Here is a 22869-nt window from a genome sequence, read left to right on the forward strand (position 1 = left end):
ACATCAAGACGTCAATGCAAATGATAAAGTTTCAGGGCAGTTTGCGGTTTATTCAATTTAAAAGGTGCATGGTACCTGAAACTCAATCGTCCAAGGTCAGTATCAGCTGAATGGACAAGTTAATGGAGTGTGTATTGTAGTTCACGAACCCTTTTCTTTGGCTGCCTGACTCCACGTTCATCCCGCTCTCCTCGTAGATCTGAAATAAGAAACGATGTGTGTTCACTGCTCAACTCGACAAAAAGACATCTACACACGCACAGTCACACAAAACTCAACTGTATTTCAAGATTCCCAGTTTTGGACGAACAGAGAGGTTCAGATTGATGAGAATTCATTCATTCATAGGTGCCTGCAATAATGACCTCAGAGTTATTGATATTCAGTCGGAGAGAGTTTGGGGACATATACAGCATGCAATAAACAACAAACAACTCTGGGTTTATTGATATAAAATGGGTTTTATGTTAATGTCACTAACAGGGAGTAACAAAATACATCAATGGAGAACAATACAAAGCATTTTGGTGTGCTTGATCGTATCAGTCTGAGGAAGGAGAGACATCATGAGGCTAACAACCATCGGGCCGGATATTATGTTTCCTATTGTTCCGTAATGGACCAGAAATCCTTTACAACGTGAAGCTTAACACTGTTACTGGATGGTAGAGTGTACATGCACGCTCATATTCTTTCATTAGGGTGTTGGGAATATCCCACTGTAGAAAACTCTTAAGAGTCAAAAATCGATTAGTATTTGTCATCAACTTGCTGTTAATCATTTTCAAAAAGTTGTAATTGAAGAGTACCGGGACTGTGACTAAGATGCCAGTTGTTTTTATTATTATTACATATGCACACACATGCAGACACACACACACACATTCACAGAATAAGAGAGAAATTAAAGGAGGTTTCGTCACAATTGGTGAGGGAAATTAAAAATGAATGAATCGAATGGAACAGATGTCATCAAATAGTCTTATTACTGTATTAAGAAGATCTGCACCATCTGCGCAATGTTTACAAATGAATTGCCCAGATACATCTTTCTGAACTCAAAGCATTAATTCAGATCAGCGCTTTCAGTCAATGCAGCAGGAGGAGAGGACGATGGCTGAGAGTTTTCCAGTGACCACTTTAATGAATTGATAGAAATTTAAGGAAAATGTTACTTTTCATCACGTGAAGCAGCTCTGACGTCAGTGGGCCTTTTCTTTTTCTCCTCATTCAGGCTTATGAAATACATCCATTATACTTAAACATGTGTTGTATAATAATGTGTTACACAACGGGCTTTTTAACCTTTAAAATATCTAAACTGTGTGTGTGTGTGTGTGTGTGTGTGTGTGTGTGTGTGTGTGTGTGTGTGCGTGAGACAGAGAGGCCTGACTAAATACATTCTTTGTTCATTCAACAAAATACTGTCAGTTGATGCTTTAAACTTCCAACTCTCTCTGAACCTTATGATTTCACATCTTAAATCACATCAGTTTAGAGTTATTATAATTCATTGTGTAAATTGACTCCACAAACATGCACGTGTTGGTGTGTGTTTGAACGTTTGTACGTGTAAATGATGGAGGACAGCCTCACTGTTTCACAATGATGATGATAATGCAACGTGTTTTTTCCTCTTTTTTTAAAGGCTTTTATGATGTTATTTTCATTAAAGTCGGACCTCAAGACGGATTCGGGTTTTCCCCCAAAAATAAGATAAAGTTTAACAAATAAAATTGTGCTTTCTGTGATTCTAGTTAAATTATGCAGAAATACCACGAGACACCTTTACAGTCGGACAGGTTTTGGATGATACACCACGTTTAACATCAGGTTATTATCATGCGTTGCTTATGAAACCTGTGTGTTTTCACACATAATAGAAAGTAGAACCCTGACCCTGAATGAACTCGCTCTGAGCAACGGTGAATCACAGCGTCTCGCTTTTAATGCAGAACAGCATAAGAATGGAGATTCATAGGGGATGGGGATGCTTGTTCAACTCCTCCATCAAAATGAAAACTGACAACAGAAGAAGACAGATGGCTTCCACAACGCAAAACTCTCCTTTAAAATAATTAAACCCATGTAAACACAGTTATACACGGTCATCTTTGTTCTTGTTTAATCAGTGTTTATCACTGTCTGTATGAAAGCCGAGGATTGGCAGTGATACAATTAGCCAATTATGTCAAATTTAAACATTATTTGTAGTTCATGTGCAACATGACAGAAAATGTAAATATCAATATAAAAATCCACTTGTCATTTGCATCCTTAAGAGTATCAGTGGAAAGCACTCGTCAACGGAGTTTTAATTCGCCAATATATTTTTGAAAACAAAATAGAAAGTAAACAGAAAGAGTCTCATTGATTCATCGGCAGGTCACGGTTGTGTACGAGGACTCGGGACCCAAATGCAGACACTGAAACCGAACAGGTCGTAGGAACGAACCTTCACAGGTGTGTCAGCAGGTGCGCGTGATTTGTGAACGTGAAGAGATGAGCAGGTGGATGTGACAAATGAGAGAAAGAGAGAAAAAATGTCCAATGCCTGATCCACATTCAATTATGAACACCGACCGGGAACGGACCTGCATGAAACCAACTGAACTCGTAATCTTACCGGAAACTCGACAAGGGGTATTTCAAAATAAAAGTATAAAAGCACAGTGCCACACACACAATGATATGGGATGTTTTATTCCTCCAGGGCTGTCGAGGAGCTGAGGATGACTACAACGTCCTGAATTGAAGGCCGATTTAACAGACAAGGTTCTTTACATCCTATTTGTATGACGTCATGCTTTGACGTTTACAGAAGTGAAGGAGAACCGAACCCCTGTAGAGGGAATAGAAACAAACGAACCTCTGCCTCATCCCTCATTGAGATTCAGCAAAGAGCACCAGCTACAACTTCAAGGTTGTAGTGATCTTTACATTCCTTTGCTCTGGACGAAATCTGCTCAGCATCTTGTTTGTTCTGTCATCTTTGTGAAAGATCCTGTTGTACAGTTTTCCTCATGTGCTGTAACAATGGTGGTAATAGTGTGTAATGTGTGTAACATACAGAAGACTGTAGCTTTCACATTAATGTTTACATCCAGGCATATAGCATTATGCCTGCTTATTATACATGCCCTTGCACTACTTGTAGGCTGGGTCTCAGTTACATAATTCACATATGTACAGTAATGACGTATTCTCATTATGGATGAAGGCATTTTACTTTTCTTTGAAGTTGCATTTTCACAGACAATCTTCTGCTGCTTTTTAAAACAAGTATTCACATTTACATAACATAAGCCAGACCCACAATTGTAATAATAAAACTATTTTTGTGTGTGTTGTGGTTATTTTCGATGCATTGACTTGATTTCCTCGTCTCTGGGTATTTATAATGGGATCACAAGAGATACAATTGTATTGGAAAATCATATTATCATTATATGGCAGGTCAGACCCAGATCAAACTGAGATATTTAATGAAGTAAACACACGCACACACACACACACACACACACACACGCACACACACACACACACACACACTCGCACACACACGCACACTCGCACTTGCGACCAATTCACTCTGAGTTGTATTTTGAAAGTTTCCACCGGAAGTCTCCTCTTCATATTCTGATTGGTTTAACGGGATTGGAGCGCAGAGCACCAGCAGCGGACCGTTCAGCCTCTCAGTGCGACGCGCTTCAGTCCGAGCGCGACTTCTTTAAAAAAGTGATTTACGGAGAAACAAAAGTGACAAGTCGAGAACTCACAAGTCCGTTCTTTCTTTTTCATTTCTTCGTTTTCGTCCTCAGTTACCTTGTTTCTATATATTCATTTTGTCCCGTTTACCTTTGGACACGGTGATGCGTGCCGGTGGTGCTCTCCGTACTGAAGGCTACCTGCGGTGATGGGTCGGTCCGCGAGATGAGCAGCGGGCGGTGTGGGGGTGCCAGGGGCGCACGAGCAGGTCTGGACGCATAGGTAAAACCTGGTTCTGTTGATGTTTCGCTCTGTTTATCTGTTCACCGGCGGTTCTCTCAGCTTTAGAGGAACAGTCTGCTGGCGGATACAACTTTCTGATACTATCTGAAGTAGATTCTTCCCTTTCTTCTTCCTCACACCATTGTATTCTGGAGGAGAGCGCACCCTCAACTTTTTGAGATGTTTCAGGAGCTATAGCGTGTATGTGTGTGTGTGTGTGTGTGTGTGTGTGTGCGTGTGCACGCTCGCTCTCTTACGTGAGTGCGCGATTGTCTTATCGCTAATAGGGAATTAGAGAGCTTATATACAACAAACTGTTTCCTCTTTCAATAATCAACTGTCTGTCGTATTTAAAACTGCATGAACAGCAATCAGAGTTCACTGTGGTCTTTATTCATCATCTGCTTTATGCCACAGTGATCCATAACCCACGACACATACTTCCACGATTCATCCATACATTGCATAATGCACTGCTGGTGATGTTTTAATCTCCCTAAACTCATTCAATGTTAAACAATTGCATTTCTCGGATATGTATATAATGTAATTTGAGTTATTTTTGAAACATTCTCTTCACTGCAGTGTTGTACATTTTTGTATTTTTCTTTCCGGAGCTGTAGTCACACAATACTTCCACCACATGTTGCAGGCGGCCGTGTATGATTCTGTGTATGTGACAAATAAATGAGACTTGGTTTGATAATGTTGCTTGTTGATGTTCAGGACGTTGAGGTTGTTTGAGATATTGGATGAGCTGATAAAAAAGGACAGAGCGCAGAATATCAATCCATAGATGTTGTGAATGACAGGCATGTCATCTCTGAAATCTAATACAGTATAAATATTTCTTCTTTTTGGCCTTTCCCTCATTATTTCTCTCTCTCCGTGTTCTTTTTTCATTTCCTGCAAATGAATGCAGGTCCAGCTTGTTATTGATGCAAATCACTTTGGTAGTTTTGTGTCTCCTGTGAGTGACATCCTGGTTTCCGGATTCTGTTGTTCTGTTTGATGTGAACATGATTGCTGAATGATTGTTTTTGTCATCATAACACAACAGCGATTCTTTTGTCTGAAGCTGGAGAAGATATTTTGCAATCTCAACAAACTATTTTCCTTTCTTCATCCCTAAATGTCTTGTTAGATGCGTGAATATGCGTCAGACTGCGCTGGGTAATCAGCTAGAATCAGCAGACATCTCTGCCGCTTCATTATGTTTGACATCTGGACAGAATAGTTATTATAGCCTAATGCAGCTGCAACCAGAGTCCCCGTGATATACCTTGAGGGGCGGAGAGTGGCCCTGCAGTCATCGTCAATTAGTTCAGTACTATATAGATATGGAGGCCACATACGACATAGATCAGTGTTATGTAAGGGAAGAATTGTGTGCATTTGGTTGCTGTAATAAGATCTTATCACATCAAGATCATTCAATTCATATTCTGTGATCGTAGAGCTGCAACAATTACTCTTTCAGTTAGTTGATCAGCAGAACATTCATTTGCAACTATTTTGGTAACCAATTCATCATTTTCACCCTTTTTTAAGGCAAAAATGTCAAATTTCTCATTGCAAATTTGCTGCTTTGCTGCTTTGTAACATATGATAAGAAACAGAAAGTTTGGGACTGACTTTAAATTCAAACAAGCAGTCTGAACTGATCACTCAGGGTGAAGGACACAATCAGCAGATTAACTGATGATGAATATTAGGACTTGCAGCCCTACGGAGAAAAATAAATGTATATACGACTGTCAAACACATGCCCTCTATGGCTTACTGTAATTTCAGGGTCTTTATATTTGTATGTATTATTTCGTTCACTAACAGGTTTCTCCTCAGAGAACGTTCACAAAGAGCAGATATTGATTCTCAGACGTTGGTCTCTAAACATGAAAGCAGGCGACGTAAGCTCATTTCTCCATTAACGTCCTCCCTCTGACACTGTTGTCAAATTTTGAGGTTCCACTGAGTCATCTTTTTTCAACCAACTGTTGTGAAACAAGACCGGGCAAGTCTAATCGAGCAGCATGTGGACGGGGCCTGTGGGGGCATTTTTGGAAGAAAGTGATTGCTTTGACCAACATTTTGTCCATTAATAACATATTCGACTCTCTTTTACTTCTGGAAGATACTTCCTGCTCAATGAGACACATTTTATTTGGCATAAAGTGATGCTTGAATCAACACACTATACATTGTAGCAGACTTACTCTACATCCAGTTACTGGTCACATTTACTACCACCTACATTGTAAGTGAAGAAGTATCGCTGCTCCCCTCTGTCTCTTCTGATATTGATTATTTGGCAAATTAAAGGTCTATAAACAGCTGTGGCTGCACGGTGGTGTGTCGGCACGGGTTCTCTCCGGGTTCTCCGGGTTCTCCGGGTTCTCCGGCTTCGTGCACGGTCCAAAGAAATGGAGCTTATGTTAATTGAAGACTCTTAATTGCCGGTATGTGTGAATGTGAGTGTGTTGTTCGTAGTTGTTGTTGAATGTTTGTCTGTCTATATATATGTATATATATATATATATATATACATATATACTGTATGTATCGGCCCTGCAATAGTCTGGCGACCTGTCGGGATACCTCTCTTTGATCGCTCTGTTATTTATTCATTAGGACCAAATGAAATGCATTTGAGAAATCGGGCTTCCTTTTTATTTATTTAAAGGAACAGTGTGTGAGATTTAGTGGCATCTAGTGGTGAGGTTGCAGATTGCAAGCAACAACATGACCGCCCCTCCCTTTCCAAGCGTGTCAGAAAACTACGGTGGCCTTCAGGGATAGTTATCTTCAAGATTTTATTCCTACAAGTAGCTACTTTTATCAATACTCAATACCCAATCAATACATTAATCATGACTAATTGATTGCTTTTAAAAACATATATGGAATTTAAATTCAGAACAGGATTAGAAGTTATTCATAATTAATATATCACTAAATATTGTTTCTAGAGCAGCAACAGTAATGTTTACAACTGCAAAGGCACGATATGAAGTCATTAATAACTCAGTGGCAACACATTTTAAATGTCAATAAAATAAACGATATTAATAATAACCATGAATGAGGAACAGAGACATCAGATAGTATTGTATCTGTCTTCCTGTTTGCTTTGTCTCAGCCAGCAGAGACGTTTATAAGAACAACCTGTGAATAGTTAACAGACAGACAGCTCCTGTTCCGGTGTGTTTGTTTCAATGCTTTGGCTGAACCGTGCGTGCTGTGCTTGTGTAAACATAGCGGCGGACGATGAGGGTGGACGATTGAATTAGGTTTCACTTTCATGTAAATCCCAGCTCTACCTTTACGTAATGCAAAAAACGCAAACGGCTCGCCAGCCAGCTCGTGTTTGTCCGATCTGGGCTTCTGTAGAAACATGGCGGTGCAAGATGGCGGACTCCGTGGAAGACGACCCGCGACCTAAGTAGATATAAATGGCTGTTTCTAAGCTAAATAAAGCATATGAGGTAATTATACAGTAATTAAAACGTAATGCATGTTATGTTCCATTTCCTTCAATTAAACCCCCTCAATGTTACACACTGTTCCTTTAAGTGCTTGAATTTAACGGAGGAGAAAGCGGTTTAGCTCTGAATGTGTGTGCAGGAAAGTGAGCTTTGCCGACTTCACTGTAGGTCTTTACGAAGTGCAGCAAATGGACCAAAGACGCGTTGGGAGAAAATTGAAGCTGGCGAGCAATCCGCTGCCCCCGAGCTGACCCGTGATACATGAGGCGCGAACATATCATGTGACCTACTGTACACAGCAGGGAGGGAAGACAGCGATAGAGGGGGGAGGAGAGATCGAGGGGGGGAGGGGGGCAATAGCTGTCTATGAGTCAAACGAGACATTTTGACACCATCGACCTTCGAGTACGTAGAAAGGATGTCAAAGAGAAGAAAGTATATCCACACGTCACAGTCCAATCCACATAAATGAAAGTTACATTAGTTATCCGTAGTGAGAGCTTAAAGAATGCACACAAGACAAGACAATCCATCTAAAAGCAAACTGCAAGGCCAAAACACTCACATGTTAAGGCAGTTTGTATTCATTGATGTTATTTCAATCAAGTTTATCGTGACATCTCACCGCCTCTGCACACGTCTGACAAAACCAATTAATCGCAGAGATGTGCAGTGTTTACTGTGATTCGTTTTAAAGTCTTCAGAATCCAGTTCCTTGACCAGCTCAGACTGCTTTCACCTGATGCCGTCGGCTCTCTCACTCTGCGAAATCAGTAAAACAGGCATAAGTATGACAACAGTTGGTTTGAAGAAATACAAGCAAGCCGGAGCATTTTGTTTTGTCCCCGATACCAGAATGATAATGTGCAAATGTTTCAACTTCTTTGCCGGACGACCCGGCATTTTGTGGGACTTCAGTTCAATGGGAAAATAGGATGCGCGTCTGATGGGTAGTCACACAGCTATGAGTGTGACTTTGACTCACAAAGGTACAACTGACACACAAACACGCACTTTCAGCCTCCTTTTGTTCCAGAGGGAAAGTGTTTTTATCTGGCGGGATGTTTCTTGTCTTGCGTTGATTATTAATGATTGAGACATCAGTGACATAAAACTGTTTGACATTAAAATTGCATCCTGTTTGGATGCTTGTTTCTTGTTTTTACTTTCATAATCGGGTATGAATCACAGGATACTGAAGGTTAAAAAGTGGAGCGTTGAACATTTGAACACACTCAGCCTCAATCCGCCTTATCGGTGTGTCCACTGTCTCTTACTCGCCATCTTTCACATCTTCTTGCTGCTTAGTCTTGTGACATAAAGCGCCTGAAGCTGTTTGGATCGACGGCCGAGGCGTCATGTTGATGTCTGAATGAAGCCGCTCTTCGTTACGACACTGATGCCGCGACGTAATGACTGACTGACATGTATTACAGTGTGCCAACCGGCCCCCTGCAGAGCTCTCCAGTCTGGTCAGTTATTTCTGATCAGGTTTATGTGATGAAAGACACAGAGGGAGTGTGTCTCATTCCGGCTCTAACACTCTTTTGTCTCCTTTCTTTCTTTCACACACACACACACACACACACACACACACACACACACACACACACACACACACACACACACACACACACACACACACATAGACACACACACTGACCCTGTTGAGTGTAAATATTTGTGTGTAGCAGCGGGTTTGTCATGGCTGCTGACTCTCTGCAGGCTCGGCTCCATTAATAATGGTCAGTAGGATGAAGGCAGCTTGGACAGAAGTGAGGGGGATTATGGAAGGAACGGTAAGATTGAACAAAACAGCTCTGACACTCAGGCTACATTGACTGTGACTCTGTCGGGATTAGGATTCGGCGATCATGTGCATACGAACCGTTGTGGACATTCATTCGTTCCAAAACACTGCGGCACAGAAGGAAACCGATGACTGTTAATACGGTTTAATGACACTAAATACGCTGAGTTTGCTTCCATAGAAGATTCAGGTTTTCCTTAAAGCCCACACATCCATGGTTAAAACATACACACATTAACACACAGGTGTTTTCACTTATTTCACTGATTAGACTTTTTTCCATGCTGTCCAACAACACATTCAATATCAGTGAATATTTACAAAACTTAAATATGACTGCACCTTTAAACCACAATGACTATTTTACAGCAGACATTTAGATTCGTCGTAGCAGGATAAGCACAGGCGTTATAGGCGTGTAATAACATCAGCTATGGCTGCAGTGCGCTTAGTTATTGAACAGAGTCGACATTCTAGTATTTGTTACACCTGTGCTTCTACTGTAACAAGTCAAAATGTACCGCCTCGGACACTGTAACAGAGCGGAGCCCTCATTGATATTATTAGTAATACATGCGTTTCATGTTATGACAAGTAAAAATGTGTTTTGTGAAAAAAGGTCTGTTCCTACATGAGCTCAGCAAACTTCCCCCGCACTGCTTTAATCAGCCGGAAAAATTGAAAACACTTGTGAGGGTGTGCAGGGACTTGAATGATTTTAAAGATTTGATTGCTTTCCAGCCGGGGAAGGCCTGAAGCCTGTCACCACACTGCAGATGTAAACACTGCGCAGGACCGACTGCCTGCAGGATTCTACGAGCCGGTACAACTGAGGAGGCGGCTTATTTGTCTTCTGGAATCCTTGAGGCCGCGTACAAAATAAATCAAGCCCTTTTCTTTTGCGTTACGTTTGGCTTTCATTACATCTTTTAACGTAATAAGCCTAACGTAAATAGCATACATATGAAACAATGACTTCCATTTGTTTTGGAAAGGTGGAACTTTTCTTTCCCTTTAGATGCCGACGCTCAGGGTTTCTGGTTCTTTTACGACAGCTGTGCTTTTCCCCCTCTGACCCTTCAGAACATCCCAGATTATAGAGACATGTCAGGAGCTAGCTCATGAAAATTGGAGGCATGTTTCGATCACTCAGGTTATTTTTATTCACAAAAATACGATATATGTTTGTAACTGTGGATGTTGCGCATGTGTCATTTTACATTTAATCGTTTTTTCCACATAAAGATCATTTGTTTGCAGGAAAGTCATTCAGTCTTTAAATTAGTGGCTTGAATTTAACAGGACACAAAGTAATAAATACATATAATAAACAAATGTAATTATCTGTCATATGATTTAAAAGGGAGTAAATCTGCAGCCAAAGACACTCAGTAGAGTTATGAGCAGGATACAAATGCACGCAACACACACTCTGTCTTTGTGTCTCTCTCTCTTTCACAAACAGAGAGAGAGATCACGCTCTGTGTCTCAAGAGGCCTCTGGCACATATGGGTCTATTTAGCTTTCAAAGAATTATCCAATTTGGTTTGTTCACGAAATCTGAAATGAATATCATCTGACAGCGAAGAATGGCCCCAAATTCTCTCTCCTCTCTTTACTTTGCTGACTTTTAAAGATTCCCCGTAACGAATAGATCCCATCAGACAGAAATGAGAAAGAAAAGGAAGTTCACATTCATCCTTTGAATGGGTTTAGAATGCATTACAGCGATTCCCTAAATGTGTTTTATACAAGACGAAGGAGGATGGAATGCAATTTTATTTTGAAGGGAAAATGTTATTTACCGTGAAGAGAAATCTTACAAAAGTGCAACAGTATGTAAATCTGTTATTTCTATAAGAGGTGCTGAAAACACGTGCCCTCCATCCTTCACTGCCTTGTAATATCGGTCTCGCCATACGTCGCTGAAGCAGCAGCAGTGTGTGTGTGACACCAAGAAATAACCACATATCTGGATGTCACCCACGAATCTGATTGCTCTGACTCTCAAGCTCGATCAAAGCTCAGGCACTCAGCAGGAAATGTGTTTCATGCAATAACAATAAATAACAGTCACTCATATTTAATTTGCCGAGTCGTTTGTTTTACTGATGTGGTGCACAGGGCAGGAAACACACATTTGGGGCAGAAAACATCATCATTCCAGCTGTGTGACGGATTTAAAGACTCATTCGAGCCTCAATCTGAGCCGTACCTCATAATTAATGATACGTTTGAGAAGAATAGAGACAACTCACTGCCAGCAGAGTGAAGTGCAGTGAGGCGGTGACGCAGGGATGATGTTGGTTTGTCCATGGCTGTTGTGCCGCAGTAATCAGCACATTGTACAACGTTAATCTCAGACTGTACTGAGAAAAACATCATCCTTTATAGAAAGCAGTAGCAGCATAGTCATCAGATGCTCAAATGGGAAATAATAGCTTGTTTATTTTAATACAAATAATAATAATAACACAAAACTATATATTTGTTTAGCACAAGGAAAAGAAAAAAGTTGAAAAATATAATACTGTCTAAAGTTGGTCATGACATAAAACGGCAAGAGTCAACAGAAGCAACCAGATGACGGTGACAGCTCATACGTCACCACGAAGGCTTTTAAAGAGACGTCGGATGACTCGCTGCTGTCACAGTAACCATGGTGAAGGGCTCACGTTAACCTTGAATAACACAATTACATTTGAAGCCGTGGTTGCAGAGGCACAGCTGGACTCAGCGCTGAGGGACATTGTTCCACTGCTTTTTCCTGCCATCAGAAGAAGACAATGGTCTGTTTTTATAGCTCAGTCGAGGTACATAGTGAACCGAGAGCATCATGTTTTCGGTTTGTTTGTTTGGGTTAATTGAAGGAACCCAGTAACATTTGGTGCCGCATGACGGATGTGTTCTGACTTTCAACTAGTTTCCCAACTTGTTGGTTCTCAAGTCTCATCTTTCCACCTCAATTTTCAGAAGTCGAAATCGAAGGTTGCCTTTTTGGACTTTTTGACTTGGCCCTGTTCCCCGACATTGACAGTGGGACATGGAGCAAGATACAAGAGTGGGAGCATTTAGATTGCCTCTCAACAGCTCTCAACATGGTGACGGCCAAAACGCCTCTTCTGCCCTTTACATGGGGTGGTGGCACGACGGATGGCAACATCACCATAACTTCCAAATGACAGATTTCAATGCATGTCAGCCATTTATATGAAACAAACTAAGGAAAAGCTGTTGTAAATATGGCAGGGAACCTTTCTATGCAGAATATATCTCTATATATGTTATTATAATCAACTTTAACTCATGTTTACACAGCATTTTTCAGTTTCTGTCTGTAACAGGAACAGTGCTATAGGCTTCTTTCTGCTTGTTCTTTTGTTTTTGCATTAGCTTTTGTGCATTATTATAAAAAGAATGTCTTTGTGCACCGCTCATGTGTGTTTCCGTCATCGTTTGGTCACCGTTGTGCATCAGGGTGACACAGACCAGTTTGTGTCCCTCGTGTTTGCGGTTGTCACAGGTGAGACGTGTGTGTCGGGACATGTTTAGTAGGTGCGCCTCGAGCAAATGCATGACAGGCAGGTTGGGCGGTCAGTTTGGATATGACACGCACTCAGAGAAAGGCTTGTGGGAGGCGTTATAGATCCGCCCTGGTTCCTCTGTCCTTCATCCTCTGCTGATGTGTACATATCAACAACCAGTGTTGAGCAGTAACCCAATGCTTAGTAACATGTTACTGTAATGAGATTACTTGCTTCAGTAACAAGTAGTATAGGACGTCACAAATTCAGGTTTCAGTTTCAGGGCAATTGTTTCCTATGTTGGCATTTGACGGAGAAGATGTTTCATGCGGGTGTGGAGGCTTTAGAGTTGTTGGAAGGCACTTTTCAAAGACTTTTGTGGTTGTACTTAGTGACGTCATTATTTTTCAAGAAGTAATGAGTAATAGATTACATTTTTCAAGTAACTCGGCCAACAGTATCACAGTATAAACTATCAGATGCATACAGCATACATCAAACAGCACATTGATAGCTAGGCCTGGGCGATATAAAACACTTTTTATTCAAATATTTTTCACCAAATACCTCATTATCAATTTTGCGAAAAAATAAATTGCTGTGTTGACTGTTGGTGCTTTTACTAAATATCTTCGCCATAAGATTTTTGATGAACAGTTATTGTTAATCTGGATGCAATGATGAAGTATACGGTAAAAGTAATAACAACAGAACAGAATAGAATCGAACAGCTAGAACACTCTGGTATATCTTTAGAAAATCACATCACTTTACTGTAATGCAGCTTTTGAAAGCAGGAAAAAACATGACGGCATGACGGCTGCCTGCTGTGTAGTGAATGAACAGGCGTGAATGGTAAATGGCTACATTTATAAAGCCCGTTTATCCAAAGTGCTTCAGGGTTTTTGCAGCTCATTCATGCACACTGACGGCAGAGAGCTGCCACTCAGACAACAGACATGTGGTGTTCAGTTTCTTTCCCGAGGACACGTGTGGAAAATCTATTTCCCAAAATGTCAAACTTGTCCCATAACTGAGTTACAGTATTTGTTTCCAGCTGCATGAACCTCCAGCAGGTTACACGAGGTAATATATGTTCTCTCCTTATTAACTCACTTGGTTGTGTAAGTATTGTTAGCATGTGGGCTGGCAGGGGAACGCGCTCTCGTTTGTTTCCATAGGAGAGAGGGTGTGTGTGGGAGCAATGCAGGGCAGAAGGACAATATATAGCGAACAGGATATCTGTGGTATCAGTAAAGCGTTTTAATGGAGGAGTCCAGGGAGCGCATGGCTAAAGATTTAGGGTCTGGCTCTTGGCATTCTCCACAGGACACTGAGAATGGTATGTACTGGCCAAGCCTCCTTCTTCCCATGTGCTCTCCATCTCCCTCACCGCTTCCTTCGCACACTCCCCTGATCACACACAGCGTTTTACGGCGCTCATCTGGACACCGCTGTGTTCACGTCCACACCCACCACCGGACAGATGGAGCGTTGCCATCTTATCAGACGTAAAATATCACCTGATTCTGAAAGTAGTCTGCTCAAAGCCGCTCGGGCCGTTTGCGAGTGGCTCGGCAGCGTCCAAACTTCTTTCCAACCCAGATGTCTCCGAAGTGGAAGTGGTGATGATTTGAGCATGATGTCAGTGCTGGGAGCCAAACTATCTCCGCTATGTTGATATGAGAACCATAGACTGGTTGCAGACTGACGAAGAGAAACAGGTATTTAGCGTGTTTGCAGAGTAAAGGGACGTATGGGACAGCAGCATGTGTGAACTACTGCACCAAATACCTCATTATCAATTTTGCGAAAAAATAAATTGCTGTGTTGACTGTTGGTGCTTTTACTAAATATCTTCGCCATAAGATTTTTGATGAACAGTTATTGTTAATCTGGATGCAATGATGAAGTATACGGTAAAAGTCATAACAACAGAACAGAATAGAATCGAACAGCTAGAACACTCTGGTATATCTTTAGAAAATCACATCACTTTACTGTAATGCAGCTTTTGAAAGCAGGAAAAAACATGACGGCATGACGGCTGCCTGCTGTGTAGTGAATGAACAGGCGTGAATGGTAAATGGCTACATTTATAAAGCACGTTAATCCAAAGTGCTTCAGGGTTTTTGTAGCTCATTCATGCACACAGGCAGGGAGCTGCCACTCAGACAACAGACATGTGGTGTTCAGTTTCTTTCCCGAGGACACGTGTGGAAAATCTATTTACACACAGCTTCACACACTTGCATGCACGGAGACACAAACACTCCCTCACACACACTTGCATGCACGGAGACACAAACACTCCCTCACACACACTTGCATGCACGGAGACACAAACACTCCCTCACACACACTTGCATGCACGGAGACACAAACACTCCCTCACACACACTTGCATGCACGGAGACACAAACACTCCCTCACACACACTTGCACGCACGGAGACACAAACACTCCCTCACACACACTTTTGAGACTCTCACACGCTGAGTACACCTAATCCACCTAAACTACTGTCACTGAAGAGGACAGAAACCCGAACAGAGAGCTGCCTCATTGTCCTTAAAGGCCATAAATCAAATGTGTGTGTCAGTTCACTCAATACACAATATCAAAGTGACTTATCGTAGGCGCACAACTGCTTCAAACGCTCTTTCAAATGACTGTACAGCACAGGTGCTTTACACGCGTGGGTTCATTCTCTGTCTCTATCGCCGTCAGCCGTGACTGTTTATTGTGTTTTGAGTAGACGACAAGAACAAGTGTGGCGGCTGCATCTCGTCGGCTCGTTTTTGGCAGTTTGTCATTCGCTGAGAGGCGACTGCGTTTTTACTTGAGAGAAAGTTGTCGTTGTCGGGTAGCCGGCTGGAAGCAGACGGGTTACCGCGAGGCAAAGCATCATGGGAGTTAAGTAAAAACAAATCGAACTATCGTGGTTTTGAACGTTTTTTTCCATATGTTGTGATGTATGAAAATACCCCATTGTCATGGTATTGGAGCTTCAGCGGCTTACCGAGGCAGAAACAACATAATTAGCTCTGGTTAGCTCCATCACTGCACTCTTGCCTCTGTTACCGCCTACATGCTCTCCAGACTCTGTCTAATTACCCGCGCCTCATCACAAAGAGGCTTACTGATTCAAACAACACAATTGGGAGGACAGCATGACTGTAAAGATAACGTGGAACCGTCTGTGTTGCTTATAGACTTCATTATCGGCCATTTGATCGTTTTGAGGTCCTTGACGTGTGATCAGTTGGGTTTCTTAGATTTTCCAGTGATTTGCTGTCACACATTTCCCCTTCTACTTACTCCTGCCTTTCCTTCCTGCTCTGTCTCTGTGTTTCTCCTCAGGACAAACTCATAATGTGCACTGAGATGGAAATGTGTGGGAGGAGAGAGACACGCTCTTCCTTCTGACACACATATAGAAAGACAATGAAAGGAGGTACCCTCTCCAGAGGCGTGTGAAGAGGATGACTGACATACGAAACCTGTCTTCTGTAGAATTACGTGATGAATGTTGTAAATTGAAACAAAACAAGACAAAACACGACAAAGTCTGTTACTTTATTTGTTACGTTATTAAAATAAGTCTTTTGTTTTTACTCGGGATACAAAGTGCAATGTCCTGGGTGAAAGTCCTGCGTACGTGTGTTTGTGTGTGAGACAAATAATGCAAACAATGGCTTAAACTCAGTCTGTGTGAGCAAATGTAGCGGTTACAATGTCCGTACACACACACACACACACACACACACACACACACACACACACACACACACACAGAGAGAGAGAGAAGCTTGCGTGTCCGCCGGTCATGTATTTTGATTTACATGAACAGCACATCATTTAAGAATATTCCAAAGGAAAAAGCTGTGACACACTGTGTGTGTGTGTGTCTCTCTCTGTGTGTGTGTGTGTGTGTGTGTGTGTGTGTGTGTGTGTGTGTGTGTGTGTGTGTGTGTGTGTGTGTGTGTTTGTAATATAAAACCTGCAAAAGAGGTCGATAAGGCTATCGGGTCGAGACAGTCCTGTGATTATGCGCCGTCTTCTTCTCACGCACACACACACACACACACACACACACACACACACACACACACACACACATAAATGCACACTCGCTCTCATATGCCCAGCTACCCATGAGAGTCAAGTGATTCTCTATTTATGGGACGGTGCATACGAGGTTAGGCGATGAAATTACATACACTGCAGATTACAAAGATCTTATTTCACCCAAAAATACATGTTGGATCAAAAACGACTCGACTTGACTTCATTCATAAAGCTGCATAGTTCATGTAGCATATTTTATATAGTTATTAATATTCGTAGTTTTGTCTAAGAACAACCAATTCTAAATAGAAACCGAGAGGAGGAAGCAGACTCTTTTAAGTTGAAGGTCTTGTGCTTCTTTATGTTCTTTGTCTTTAACATCTGGGGACCATAGTTTACTTCAACATATTATCCATGAGAGTTTTGCTTTAACACGTTGTCCTTTAGATTAGTTGTGTCCGTATCTGATGAGCCATGAATACAATCTATCAATCAATCCACAGACTGCTGATATTGTCACCAAATCAAAGAAAAAGGCCAAAGCCAAAGTCTGTGGCTCCCAGCACCAAGCCCAGTTCATACTCAGTGTCACTCATAAAAAAGGCTCCGTAATTCTCTTAAACAACAAGGCACTGTAGGTTCTACTCCATCAGACGTAAGTAGTAAATTGGGGCCTATTCTTATATCGCTGCTTGAACAGGATTGATTGATTGATGCTCTCTGAGTATTTACAGCAGCGGGGCGGTGATAGTGGGACTGACTCTGATTAATTGCTCATCATAGTGAAGGAATGTGTGACCCAGTTCAACTTTGTGTCTCATTGATGTGTGAATGTTAACGACACAGAGGACAACTAGACTAGTGCATGGCCTCTCCAACCTCTCATACCCAGAAAGACTTGCCAGCCTCAACTTGCAAACGCTGGAATTTTGCCGCAAACGAGCCGACATGGTCCAAACTTTTAAAAGACAGGAATCGACAGCGTACAGTCGAACAGAAGTTGTGAAGTATGTGGCAATAGTATGTTCAAAAAATCCCTCAGCACCAATACAAGAGGTCATGATGTGAAGCTACAGGTACAACACCAGCCTGGTCCACGGAAACCTTTTTTCTCAGTAGAACACCACCAGTATGGAACAGCCTGAGTCAAGCAACAGTTCGTGCCTCCTCAGTCAACGCATTTAAGACCAGCGAGGGAGAGAATGGCAACACCACCAAAGCCAACACCAACACATATGTTCCTACTAATTCACCGTCCAGTCTCACGTTCTTCACCAACATATCTAACAAACCTTGAGACTCAACTATTTACGGATGAGGATCAAGCCATCACCTTGGTTTAGGGTCTGAATACTCTTAAAGGGTACCTAATGACCTTTACTAAAGATAAATTACTAAAGATAAATTATAAGGACATATTACCTGCCTGGTTGTTTGACCCATTTGAATCCCTCCAGGATTACCTGAGTCCATAGCTGCCTCGATAAGGCTCCATCCCATTATCCATATTCATTTCATTTACAGAGAATCTCCTCAACGTGTTTCATCTTCAAACACATGTCATCCTGCTGCAGTAACACAAGTCTGTCCTTCTGCTTTGGGCTCTGCTGCTCAGTCGATAGGAGCTGCATGTGATCGTAAAGAGGACGGCCATCACTGTAACACCACCAGGTCTGTTGCAGGAAGGAAACACAGCAGCAGCTCACTGTGTTCTTCTTTGCTCTGTTGTCCTTTGAAAAGGTGCTAATCTTCGTGCTGTGACAACAGGCTATCGATGTTTCCCTCGGATCTCTTTCAGGTACAGCAACTTGATACCAAGGACAGAAACACACACACGGAAACACACACGGCCATCAGAGGCACCTCAACAGAAGCACGGAGACTGGAACAGAGCGGAATTTGAAACGTTTTAGCCAAAAATGTTTCCATCGTCAACGTGTTTTTTGCAGAAACGTTTCAGATTTCGTTTTGTTCTCCAACTTCGTTGGTGAAGACGGTCAACCGGCACGACAGGAGAATGCACTGGCCATCAAAATCATCACGCAAATGCAAACGATTCTATTTGTTCGGATTTGATGTTGTGGCTTTCATTCAACAGGTATTCTTAGCAATAAATATGGTCGACATGGGAAAAAGCACAATGTGAGAAAATCTCTGTTCTTCCTGAAGGCACCATCTTCATCCAATCCTATTATCCCTTAATCATTGCCTGTTTTTCTCTGTTCATTGATTCTTCAGCATATCACTCCATCCCTCTTTCAGTTGCAGTTCAAACGGCCCCCAACACACACACACACACACACACACACACACACACACACACACACACACACACACACACACACACACACACACACACACACACACACACACACTCTATTCACACCAACAAGCTTCTCCCTATCGTGTGTAGGCAACGCGGTGAGATAGTTGACGGGACCGCCTCATGTGTCGGGCCTCCTCTGTGTTCTGGTCCCCACCGACCCCCACCCTCCCAGCGTCAGTGGGATGTCCCAGGTGTGTCTCCTCTTGGCCTTGCTTATGCTCTGCAGCTGCACAAAGGTACGTCTCACGGCGTCTCTCTCTCTCTCTCTCTCTCTCTTGCACACACCCACACACAGAATGGTCTGTGTCTTTGATCGGCAGCTGTTACTGAATCTCAACACGAGGCTCCCTCCTGCAGGTTTCCTCGACTAACTCCCTGGAGCTCGTGAAGGAGCAGTGGAGCAGCTACAAGAACCAGTGCCTGGACTGCCACAATGCCACGCCCCCCGCCACAGGTGAGCCCCTCTCCCCCGCAGCTGGAGCGCGTGTCTTAAAGAGATGCATAAGAGAAATAAGCCTCACTTCCTGTAAGCCGAGAGCACACATTTCACAGATCTGCTCTCCACTGCAGGGCTGGTGTGTAATAGGACCTTTGACCTGTACGCCTGCTGGCCTGATGGACTCCCAGGAACCACTGTCAATGTCTCCTGCCCATGGTTCCTGCCATGGTACCGTAAAGGTATCAGTGCTCAGATGAGATCAGATAAACTTGATTATCCCCAAGGGAAATTGTCGTGGAAATACATGTGCAAATACATGGAGTGCATTCGAGTAAAATCAGTGATTTGAAGGGCTGTGTGCAGAAAATCCCCTTTTCAAACTGGAGCTCCTCTTCAACACACACCGTCACGAGAAATTCTGTAGGTGAGAGTTTTTTTAACCTATAGTCTTCGTCCCACTCGTTGAATTAAAGTCCGGACGTCAGAACATCCGAGGAATGCAAGGACGCAGCGCCTATTCAGGTCCATGATATTCGAGTACAACTTCAGAGGAAGAGCTCTTCAAAGTCATTCGGAGGAGTGAATTGAAAAGAAAGCTTTGCAATGACGACACATCGCACCATACTGTTCGTCCTTGTCCTTCAGTGGGATGAAAGAAAGCAGTAATGCGTTGGATGAATGCTTCACCGAATAGCGTGTACAATAGTATTGAGCGAGTGAATGAAGCATGAGTCATGTGAAGGCCACAGAGTCTTTACTCTCCAGGGCAGCGGACGTGGAGCTTTCTGAGACGCTTTTGCTTGGTGTGCAGGCTTGTCTCTTGTAGATCATACATTTATTTTATAACAGCGTTAACTCATAGCAGCTCTTCACATGTCGAATCAGTTATTTGTTGATGTTCAGGTCTCCTGCAGGTGGTTTGGAGGCAGTGAACATGAGCTCGTCTCTGCTATGTGTTGTGGACTAGCAGCCTGGCAGGGCTCCTCTCTGTTCTTCTTTTTGTTTTGTATCATCGTTAAGTGAATATCTTTTGATTTGTCAGACAAAATAAAACATTTGAAGATGTCCCCATGGGATCTGGGAAGCTGTGATGGACATCTTTCAACAAAATGCTGAAGCAATTAATAAAGACAACAATCTGCAGATTAAGTTAGTCGCAGCACTGTAGCCATACGCTCCATCGATAGTGACTTACTGCCATATTCAGGTGAATAGTTTGGTTAAAATTCGTAAAAACAAATTGTCATTGTCTCTGTTAACTGGCGACTGGACATTTAACTTTGGCCTCATGACATCCCAGAAGTAACATTGTGGGGATAACTGAGAATTCGTCTTTAGTCTTTGTGTGGTCAGTTATGACAGAGAAAAATGAAACAAAACTTTATTTGTTGACAAAAAAATACCCGGGAAATACCCGTATTCGCTTCCTTGCTCATAGTTAAGGAGGTAAGATTGAAACCTCGTATCTGTACGTCTGTACATGTTGAATGATGGAGAAATTATGTGTTATTTGGGAGCTTTAGAGTTCATTTTATCTTTCGGCAGAGTGAGGCTGTTTACCTTTGTTTCTAGTCGTGAGCTAACGGCTGCATGCTGTAGCTTCATATTTGCCATAGAGCTGAGAGTGGCATCAATCTATAAATTAAGCTCTCTGCAGGAACGTGAATAAGCACATTTCACTTTCATTCAAAGTCTGCTTCCAAGCTTTTTATGTAGCTTCAGTGAAAGACAATAATCTGTCGAAGGTGAAGAATGAACCTCAATGATCGTGAAGATAATGTCACTAAATATTTATCGTCCTACAAATGATTGTGTGGGGATGAAGCGACTTGTGAGCAGTGGGGGGTGCACATGCCGTCCTAATGTAAAATCTCATAATGTGAGTCTCTGTGTGAACAGTTCAGCAGGGTCTGGTCTACAGATTCTGCAATGAAGAGGGTCAATGGGCGCAAAAGAACACCAGCGAATGTGAGGACGACCCTGGGGAGGTGTGTGTACACAGTACAGCGTGTGTGTGTGTGTGTGAGTGTGTGTGTGTGTGGGCCAAGCCTGCCTTATGAGGTAACAGTTATAATGTGTGACGCTCCTTGGACTTGCAGATGGTTAGACGATATTGTGAATATCTTGACACTTTAACTTGACTTGATATGAAATTCCTCAGCGTGTGGAAACTCTCCCATCTGTTCAAATTCTCTTCAGGGCCCTTTTTTTTTAAACATATTTTGTGCCAAATCTAAATTGTAGTGTGTGCGTGTGTGTGTGTGTGTGTGTGTGTGTGTGTGTGTGTGTGTGTGTGTGTGTGTGGATTGCTGGGTGTGTATGCATGGAAGCATCTGACTCTGTCTCTCCTGTTGGTTCTGCAGCAGCAGTACGGCCGCATCCTCAGTCAGTTGCGGATCATGTATACAGTGGGCTACTCACTCTCCCTGGGAGCTCTGCTACTGGCCTTGGGCATCCTCATCACCTTCAGGTACCACGTGTAGGAGGAGTAATCAGAGGAGTGAGCAGGAGATAGGTAGGTAGGAATGAAAAGAACAAAAGGAAAGGAATGGATCAATAAAGGGGGTGAAGGACAATGAGAAAAAGGAAAGAAGAAAAGGTTGAAAGCAGAAACAACGGGAATAAAGAGGATGACAGATGGTCAGAATACAGGAGGAACAATGAATGAAATAAGGCAAAGTTATGACAAGGAAGACGGGAGGGAAGAATAAAAAAGGTTAAGGAATTTTTAGACTCATGGAAATAAATGGAGGGGGAAGAAAGATGGAATAAGAAAAGAAAGGAGGAATAGGAGCGGGCAAGGAAGGAATAAAGAAAGGAAGATGAAAAGAAGGGGGTGAGAGAGAATTAAGAGCAGACAGAACAAAGGAAGAGAAGAAGACGCAGTGAATGAAAAGTGAAGGAACCAGGGTAGGATACAAAGTAAGGAAAGAAGAGGGGAATGGAAAAAAACAAGGAAGGAAGGAGAGAATCAAGAGGAACAAATGTAAAGAACAAAAGATGAGAGCAGATCATAAAGGATTGGGTAATTGAAGTCATGTTCCTGTGAATACAACAAATCAAAGTCAAAAGCCGTCACACACACTGTCCCCCATGTGCACCAGGAAGCTCCACTGTATGAGGAACAACATCCACATGAACCTGTTTGCCTCCTTCATCTTGAAAGCCGTGTCCATCCTGGTCAAAGACGCCCTGCTGTCCCTCACACTGGACCCCAGGAGCAG

General features: G+C 42.4%; 1 protein-coding gene across 1 annotated transcript in view; it reads left to right on the top strand.

Moving 5' to 3' along the window:
• The first annotated feature begins 3901 nt into the window (after nucleotides 1–3901).
• gcgrb (glucagon receptor b) overlaps nucleotides 3902–22869 on the top strand; it is a 24971-nt gene continuing 6003 nt past the window's right edge. Inside the window, exons 1-7 of the mRNA XM_079278174.1 lie at nucleotides 3902–3990; nucleotides 19294–19442; nucleotides 19564–19660; nucleotides 19777–19884; nucleotides 21545–21633; nucleotides 22009–22115; nucleotides 22750–22869. The exon at nucleotides 22750–22869 is cut by the window's right edge and continues 37 nt beyond it. Of these exons, the coding sequence (XP_079134300.1) occupies nucleotides 19389–19442; nucleotides 19564–19660; nucleotides 19777–19884; nucleotides 21545–21633; nucleotides 22009–22115; nucleotides 22750–22869 (575 nt within the window). The 5' untranslated portion in view covers nucleotides 3902–3990; nucleotides 19294–19388. The remainder of the gene's footprint in view (nucleotides 3991–19293; nucleotides 19443–19563; nucleotides 19661–19776; nucleotides 19885–21544; nucleotides 21634–22008; nucleotides 22116–22749) is intronic.

The sequence above is a fragment of the Melanostigma gelatinosum genome (genome assembly GCF_949748355.1).
Source record: "Melanostigma gelatinosum genome assembly, chromosome: 11".
NCBI lineage: Eukaryota > Metazoa > Chordata > Actinopteri > Perciformes > Zoarcidae > Melanostigma > Melanostigma gelatinosum.